The 9,316-nt window shown below is 51.4% G+C and overlaps 1 protein-coding gene across 1 annotated transcript in view; it reads left to right on the top strand.

The window, feature by feature from the left end:
- Positions 1–9,316, top strand: part of ZNF341 (zinc finger protein 341) — a 44,238-nt gene that overhangs the window by 28,628 nt on the left and 6,294 nt on the right. The window contains 3 exon segments of the mRNA XM_013007933.2: positions 2,209–2,305; positions 4,239–4,371; positions 9,214–9,316. Coding sequence (XP_012863387.1) covers positions 2,209–2,305; positions 4,239–4,371; positions 9,214–9,316 — 333 coding nt within the window.

Genomic DNA, 9,316 nt, shown 5'->3' with positions numbered 1-9,316 from the left:
CCTCTGCAAGGGGATCTCCAGTGGCCTACTAATGGGCTTTGGATCTCCACTCCACACTCCCCCCATCATTCACTATGGTAAGATTTTTGTTCTGATGAATGGCACAGCATCTTAACGGTTGTTACTAAACTACCTTCCAAACAAATATTTATCTCCTCCCCACTGTGGGATATGTCTGCGAATACACACCACATTCATATTTATCATCATAAGTGAGTCTCCTGTCCGCTCCCACCCTCACCAGCATGCTACAAACACATAATGCTGAGCTGGAAGCATGCACATGCTCTTTCACTCCCCCTCCACCTGGAAGCACGTCGCGTGTGGTTCCGGGGCTGTGCTTGCAAAGCCAAGATCCTCTGGACCTGCCTAACCTGCTGTGACACTGGGGTACAGAGGCAGGGCCTGCCTTTCTGTTTGGGGCGTGAACTGCTCACCTACCTCTGGCATTCCTCATTGGCACATGTTCCCGTGGCGGGGAAGTGGCCTCTCCTTTCATCAGAGTGGGTTGTGGGCATGTTGGATAAAGACATGCAGTTCTTGGGCTGTTTGACACATGTATCTTTGACTCTTGGGACAATCTTCAAAATCCATGTCGGGTGGGCCCATTCGGAGTTTTTACCCCCGCTTTATGGACGAGGGAAGGAGGACCAGGCCTGGTTTCTTGTCTGTGTGAGTCATTCCAATCACAGAGTCTCCCTCGGAACCTGTGTGTATAGGACAGATAGGACCCCGCCTCCAGTGCTCCCTCGCTAGTGGGGGAAATAGATAATAGCCACGTGAGCAAGTCAATGAAGGGAAACCGCTGCAGATCCTAAGTGCTAAGAAGAAAATTGGTGACGACATCAGACAAGGTATTGCCCTAGGGAAATCTGCTTCACGGGACCTCTAGAAAATGTTCAAAAGCAAAGAGGTCACGTGGAGAACTAAGGTACCTAAGCCACTGTGTTTTCGGTTGCCTCCTATGCATGTGAAAGGCAGACAACGAATAAAGAAGAACTGAGATAGTCCAATTATGGTGCTGGGAAGAGCATTTAATACCCCACGGATTGCCAGACAATTGAACGAATTCCTGTTGGAGGAAGTACAACCAGAATGCTCCTTAGAAGCAAGGGTGGCAAAACTTGGTCTCACAAACCTCATCCGTGTCCTCAGGAGGGATGGATCCCTGGAAGAGGACATTGTGCTTGGTCAAGTAGAGGGTGAGTGGGGGAAAGAGAGGAAGAGCCTCAAGGAGATGGATGGACGCAGGGACTGCAGCAGCGGGCTCAAACACGGGACCGGTTGTGAAGGTGGCCCAGCGCCAAGCTTTTCGGTTGTACAGAGGGTTGGCATTGGTTAGACCCAATTTGATGACACCTAACAACAACAGCAAGAAGAACGTAAAACTGGGGGACCCACGGGGAATGACCTGGGCCGGGGCATGGGAGGCAACTTGAGGTGTCCAGGGAAGGAAGGAGGTGACAATTGACTTGCCATAGGAGAAGAGTAAGAAGGAGCCACCCAGGGGGTGAATGTTCCAGGTAACACGAGCAGCAAGTGCAAAGGTCCTGGGGTGAGAGTGAACGTGGTGCGCTTGTGCCGCAGAAGACCAGGGCGGCTGGAGAAAAATGAGTGACATGGGAGTGGCAACAGGAGGTCTGAGAGGTTCGGGAAAGGGCAGGTCACTAGGGTCTTGTAGGCTGAGGTGGGAATTTTACACAAAAGGATTGTCTTGGTCTGATTTTTAAAGTTTCCCTTTGGCTGCCTTCTGGAGAACGGACTATGGGAGTCAGGGTGGAAGCAGGGAGACCAATGAGGAGGCTTCTGCTTATGTCTGAGTGTGGGATAGGGCCGGCTCCAACCAGGAAGCCTGCGATGGCAAGAAAGAAGAATGAATGGATTTGAGAATGCATTAAAGATGGGTTCCTCGCCCCCCCCCCTCTCGGATACTCATTGGGCCACTAACAAGGTCAGCAGTTTAAAACCACCAGCCACCCCTCAGGAGAAAGATGAGGCTTTCTACTCCTGTAAAGAGTTACGGTCTTGGAAACCCACAGGGGCAATTCTGCCATGCCCCATGGGTCGCTGTGAGTTGGAATAAACTTGATGGCAGTGAGTTGGGTTGGTTGGTTTGTCTCGGTCATGCGGTGCTGGGCGATGGCTCGTTCCTGCAAGCCCAATCCCCCACCTGCCCCTCTCTTACCGCTCCTGCTTCTTCCCACCCAGGTGTGTCCAATGCGTCAACAAATACTCCACCCCCGAAGCCCTCGACCACCACCTGCAGACCGCCACTCACAACTTTCCCTGCCCGCACTGCCAAAAGGTGGGTACTGCCACCCTCCTCCCCAAGGCCAGGGTGGTCATAGTGGGAGAGGAGGTGGCGAATGCTGGGTCCTCCCCTCCTTGTCTGCCTCAGTCCAGGCAGGCAGGACGCAGGGACGGAGCACAGACTTTCTCTTTGAAGAGGAGGAGCGATGCCTGGCTGGCCTTTCTTCCCAGACCTGGCTACAGAGAAGGCTACTGCTGGGGCAGGGCAGGCCAGGCCGACCAACCAGGGGCACTGCCAGCGGCTGAACAGCTGCCTCCCAGCTTGCCAACTCCCCACCCTTCAGTGCTAGTAGTTGTTCTTTTCAACCAATCGGGAGCCCTCACTAAAGCCTGGTCCTTAATATCATCAGATACCCAGAGAGTTTGCAAATTTCCAGTGGTCTCAAAACATCATCTTAAAAAAAAAAGTTGCTTAACTCAGGTCTGCAAATGATGACTGGTTGCAGGGACAGAAGTTTCTAGTAATCTATAGATTTCCGCCGTTAAGTCTGGAAGAAACTGAGTCATCACACCTGTGGAGTTTCCTGCCGACAAGTGGATTTTGCTGTTTGCCTCCCCTGGTGTGTTGAACTGACTTCCTTGTTTTACTCCGTTTCTTACAACCTGCCAGTGACAGATTTGTCCAGGGCCACTCGGTTTCACACTTTGGCCTCACTGCAAATGTTTCTGAGGAGAGACCTCAGTTTGGGCCTTTGGAATATGCAGTCCCAGCAGAAGGCCTCCCAAATTGTGCGAATTGACTGTGCCCACCCCTGATGTAGAGCAGGTGGGCCCGGTGTGTGAAGGTGGACGTGGACCCCATCCGCTCAGTAAATGCAGGATGGCCAAACCACTGAGAAGCAGGGCCCAGCCAAGTTCACTCTCCACCCTAACCAACACAGCCAGTAGTAGTCTCGCCTCACACCTTGGCATTCATCACTGCCAGACGCATATCATTCACAAGCGCAATACGCTACTTACTATAGTTGTGAGTGTAAAGTGCCAGCTAGCAAAATTAGTCGACAAGTAGTGATGCGGTGTAATATATTCCTCACCATACCTCTAGGAGGTCAAAAAAAGAAATCACTGCCATCGAGTTGATTTCTGCAACTGATAGCGACCCTAGGGGGTTGTATTCTTTCCCCCAGTGCACAGAAGGGAAACTGAGGCTCAGAAAGGTCACCCAGCTGGGAAATGGTGGGCTGAGAGCCAGTGGGGTCTGTGTTCACTTTCCTGTCCTAAATGAATAAGAAACTACGAATGGACGCCCTCCCTTGACCTAGGGAAGGGAGAGAATCCGACCCTCCCTTCTGTTTATTCTCTTCCCCTTCATTTCTTAATGATTTCCGACCCCCCCCCTTCTATTTATTCTCTTCCCCTTCGTTTCTTAACGATTTGTTCATGTATTCATTCGCTTCTTTACTCATCGGTCACTTGACTCAGGCCTTGGGCTAGAGAACGAGAGACCCCTCTCTGCCCTCTTGGAGTTCTCTGTGTGAGCAAACAGGTGTAGTCAACAGGGGTCCACACCGGGCCAGAAGGCTGTCAAGTTTGGGTGGTCTTTCGAGGGGCATTTGCGTTTCCTGGCATGGCATCTAGGAGTCAGAGAAGACCTCCCGGAAGCAGGGACACCTGAGTTGGTCTTGACCGTGACTAGGAGGCTCTCAGGCTAAGAAAGAAAGGCCTCGTGAGTCAAAAGCACAGCAGCTCAGAGAAAGCCTGTGGTGAGCAGAGAAGGCCATGAGGTTCTAGAACTTGACCCTGATGGCTGTCACTGAGGACTCTGGCTGCTGGGGGCAGAGAGGATTGTGTTCCGTAGGGACTAGAACCCAGGGGCTCCTTGAACTTGAGATGTCAAGAACATGGAGGTCTGGTGACATGCCTGTAGCTCCTCTCCGCTGCCCCTCGGTCACTCAGGCCTGAATCAGCTGACGCCTCTCTCCTGCCAGGTGTTTCCTTGCGAACGTTACCTGCGGCGGCACCTGCCCACCCACGGCACTGGTGGGCGGTTCAAGTGCCAGGTGTGCAAGAAGTTCTTCCGGCGGGAGCACTACCTCAAGCTACACGCGCACATCCACTCAGGTGGGTGTCCCCGCCTCACCCAACCTCCATCCAGTCTCCTCCCCACATCCCTGCTGGCCCTCGCCCCTTCCCCCTCATGACCTCCTCCCCAGCCCCTTCTCATCCCCTTCCTGGCCCCCCTCCCCGCCAGCTCTCATTCATGAGCCAGGGTTTCCTCCCCACACAAGAACAGAGGGGAGCTCCTGGAGTGGGTAGGGGAATTCTTGGTTCTGCCTCTGTCTTAGTTATCCAGTGTCACTATTACACAAATGCCACAAGTGGTGGCTGTACTTTAGCCAACAGAAATGTAGTCTCTCAGTTTAGGAGACCAGAAGTCCAAATTCCGGGCCCCAGCCACAGGGAAAGGCCTTCTCTGTGGATTCTGGGGGAAGGTCCTTGTCATCAATGTTTCCCTGGGTCTAGGAGTTTCTCAGCTAAGGGACCCCAGGTCCAAAGGATGAGCTCTCATTCCGGCTTATTTCTTGGAGGTAGTGGGTCCATCTGGTCACATATTTAATTTCTTTTATATCTCAAAAGAAAATGACTCAGGTTACAGCCTAATCCTGCAGAGTGCATCCTGCCTGGTTGACCTAACAGCTACTACCTTCCTCCCCCAAGAGGCAGCCTCTTCTAGGGCCATTCTGGGACCCTGGGGGGCACTGTACTCGTTAAGAATTCCTGCCCAAACTCAGAAAAAAGCCCTCTCCTTCGTTCTCTGACACATTTTCTTTTAGTCTTTACATTTCTTTGTACTAATAAAAGCGTTTTTTCCATTGAAAACAGTACTGAAAAAGATCCAAAGCTTAAGAAAACCTCAGCAGTGCAAAAGCGTGTATGACGAGAGCGGACTTCTCCCTCAGGCCACCTGAGTGTCAGTCGTTTCTCCAGTTTCTTTTCACTAAGACCCATCTCACTCACACACACACACACACACACACACACACACACACACCACGCTGCAACACAGTGTCCACCTATACTACAGAATACAGTATATTCAAAGGAAAGCTTCCCGAAATAATGCTGCCTAGCCTTTCCTGCTCAACTTCTGTTTTCCAATTCCAGCTTTTCCAATCACAACTGACAGGCTGTGCCTGGCCGCTGGCCTTGTGCAAAACCTTCCCATCTCCCTCCCCCAAGGTAACTAAAGAAACCACACCCACGGCCATCGAGTCAATTCCAGCTCAGGACAGGGTGGAACTGCCCCTGAGGATTTCTGAGACTGTGACTCTTTACAGGAGTCCAGAGCCTCGTCTTTCTCCCTTGGAGTTGCTGGTGGTTTTGAACAGTGGACCTTGAGGTTTGCAGCCCAATGTAACCACTAAAACACCAGGACTCCAGTCCCAAAGGCAGCAGCTGCCCATGATGACCATCGAGTCCCATGTATGTGAGACGAGAACGTGTCCCATACAGCTCTCCCTGGCTAATATTTTGGAAGCGGGTTGCCAGGGCTTTCTGCAGATGCACATCTGATTGGACTCAAGCCTTCAACCTCCCCATTATCCGCTGAGCCCCATTAACTGCTTGTACCACCCAGGGGCTCCAAACAGCTCTTCACCCAGTGTTGTTTTGTCGGTGGCGTCCCTGCCGGTGCAGATGATTAATGTGCTTAGCTATTCACTGCACGTTTGGAGGAAGAAAGGCCTGGTGGTCTGCTTTCAGAAAATGGGCCTTAAAAACCTGATGGGGCCAGGTCTCCCCTGACACACGGGGAGTTGCCAGGAGACAGTGTAAACTATGGCAGCGGTTGTGCTGTGGTTTGTCTGGGCGACTTGTTTGCTTATTCTTACAGCAGCAAGCACAAAACACACACCGAATCCCATGCCTTGTTTTCTTCACTTACCAAGAAATAATACTTTTGAAGGCGTTTCCCAATAGCACCTTCTTTTTCCTTTATAGCTATCAGTCTTCCTCTGGATGGCTTTACCATATTCATTTAAGCAGTCTCCTGTGGACGGGAGCTCATGTTATTTCTCAGCTGTTAGCTTGCTTGGACACACTGCTGTGTGGGTCTCCTGGAAGCTCTCGGCGTTATCTGTGGCATATGTTCCAAGCAATGGACTATACTAGGTTAAAACGGCTGCCATGGCAAATTTGATAGATAGTACCAAATTGCTCTTGTTATAGCATTAAAAATTATTATTACTCAAAAGGAATATCAGCTTGTTACAAAAATAGAAGGCAGGTCGAAGGAGGTAAAGTAAAATGTTAAATTCTCCTTTCAAATCGAGCTGCTCCCCCACAGTTGGGCATGCGCTCTCCCGCCTCTTTCTCCCTGCATGTTCTGTGTAGCCACAAACACACATGACTAGGGTTTTGGTTTGGGGGTGGGGCAGAGATGGCATTTTCTTCTCACAGAGATGGACCTGCGTCAAGCTGGGTTACAGTTCTCTTTTCCTCCAAGCAATCGGTCCAGGAGATCTTTCCAGATCAGGAAACCCAGGTCAACCTTAGCCTTTATAAGGGCGGCACAGTGTTCCATTGTGCGGACCAGAATTTCCTTGACCACCGCACTGGCGTTTTCCAAAAGCACTCTCTTCGCTCCAGAGGGAACCGAAAGAGGAAACGTTGGCAGGAAGTCAGGATTGCCCAGGAGCAACCCTTTTCCTAAGGACTACTTGGGACCAGAACAGTTTTGTAGGCACCTCCCTTGTTTTTCTGTGGGTCCCCCAGGGACCCCCAGCCTGGACTGGGTGGGAGCTCTGCCGGCTCCTTAGCTCCCTTCTGCTGCCTTTGGGGAGCTTCTCACACAGAGCGACCCTCCAGGACCTGGCAGAACTGCCCCCACAGGCTTTCAAGGCTGCTCATCTTGACAGTAGCAGACACCTCATCTCTCCCCCACTGAGCAGAGGTTAGACTGATGACCATTGGCACGGTGCCACCAGGGCTCCTTCTGCCCCTGCACGGGCCCTCCTCAAGGTCCGGCAGCAGTACACCAGTCTGGATCACCCTGTTGGGCTAGGATCCCAGCTCCCCCACAACCACGAGGTGTCAACTTGGAGCAAATCACGTCATCTCGAGGAGTCTCAGTTTTTTCATCTATAAAATGGGACTCAACAATAGACCTCATTGACTTCATGTTTTTTTAAAATTATGTTAAATTGTACACAACATAAAATGTGCCATGTTCGCCCCTTTTCAGGGGTGCAATTCAGTGGCATTAATCATACCCACATGACTCTGCAGCCGTCACCATCTGTTTCCAAGTCTTTTCACCCCCCAACAGAATTTCTCCATTCATGAAGCAATAACTCCCCGCCCCGGACCCTCTCCCCAGCCCACTAATCCGCTTTCAGTCTGCTCTGGAACATTTGCACAATGGGTGGCACAATGGCTGGCACCAGTCTGTCCTGTTTGTGTCTGGCTGGTCTCACTGAGGGCAATGCTTCCAAGGCCTTCCACGTGGTCACATGTATCAGTGCTCTGTTGTTTTTTATGGCCAAGTGGTCCCTTGAGTGGATGTACCACATTTTGGTTCATGTTGATGGGCATTTGGGTTGTTCCCACCTTTGGGAATATTACTGCTCTGAACGCTAGTGTACAAATTCCACTCGGGTCCCTGCGTTCAAATCACTTAGACAGACAATGGATGGATGATGTCTACCTGGCAGAGAATTCATGACTTAGGTGGTGTGATTCTGTGTTACTTCATGCTTTTGACAAGAGTTCAGCTGCATAAGGCACGATTTCCCTCCTCTCCCCACACCCCACCCCCAGTGGATTTTATTCCAGTAAATGCTATGTCTTCCACCGATTATTCCAGTAAACACCATGCCTCAGGCCCGCCCTTGAAGTCTCTCTTCTCTCACACCCACCACCATCCGTTGGCAAGGGCTATGAAATCCAAACTTTCCAACATAGCCTGGACCCAACCACTCCCCGGCTGCCCCTTTCCTCCACACCCCCACCCCTCCTCCTCTCCCTCACCCAGCCAGGGGAGCTTGTTAAAAACATACACAGATCTTGTCCTTCCTCTGCTCAGATCAGTGGTTCTCAACCTTCCTAATGCTGTGACCCTTTTATACAGTTCCTCATGTTGTGGTGACCCCCCAACCATAAAACTATTTTCGTTGCTACTTCATTACTGCCATTTTGCTGCTGTTATGAACGGGCGACCCCTATGAAAAGGTCATTCTACCCCCAAAGGAGTTGAGACCCACAGGTTGAGAACCACTGGCTTAGACCGTCAGGGGGCTTTTCGTTTTTTCCTAGTTCCTACTTTGGCCTGCTAAGCCCTCCCAGTCTGGGCCCAGGTACCTGGCTGCCCCACCCTTTTTTAAAATTGGGAGTTATACATATATCATTCCAAAGTTCAATCACATCAAGCAGAATTATACAATTGCTACCGCAATCAGTTTCCAAACATTCTTTTCCTTCCTTGACCCCTTGGCATCATCTCCCTTTTAACCCCCCACCATCTGCCCTCCCCTCTTGCCTCTTGGTCCCTCCAATCCCAGCCTCCTGGCTCTAGCCACAGTGAGCGCACTCCAGGCGTATTCCCACCTCAGGGCCTTTGCACCAGTGGTTCCTTCTGTCTGGGACATTCCCCCACCTCCCAACTGTTGGCACAGTGGTAATGAATTTGGGCTGAGATCCGAAAGGTCCACAGTTCGAAACCACCAGCAGCACCAAGGGAGAGAAAGCCAGGCTTTCTGCTCTCATAAACAGTCTCAGAACCCCACAGGGGCGGGTCTGCCCTGTCCTAGAGGGTCACTCTGAGTTGGGTTTGGAGTCTGGCTGCTCTGGGTTGTTTCATCAGACAGCCCTTTCTGGCGGAGGCGGTCCGTCTCTGACGGACACAGTGAAGATGCCCTCTCGTGGCCCGCTCTCTCCTCCCTCCCCTGTGTTTGTCTCCCTCTGCAGGTGAGAAGCCCTACAAATGCTCCGTGTGCGAGTCTGCCTTCAACCGCAAGGACAAACTGAAGAGACACATGTTGATCCATGAGCCATTCAAGAAATACAAATG

This window comes from Echinops telfairi, unplaced genomic scaffold (assembly GCF_000313985.2).
Source record: "Echinops telfairi isolate 266 unplaced genomic scaffold, ASM31398v2 ScPeMD7_5592;HRSCAF=6446, whole genome shotgun sequence".
Lineage (NCBI taxonomy): Eukaryota > Metazoa > Chordata > Mammalia > Afrosoricida > Tenrecidae > Echinops > Echinops telfairi.
The sequence above is the reverse complement of the archived record's forward strand: the minus strand, read 5'-3'. Positions and strand labels throughout refer to the sequence as shown.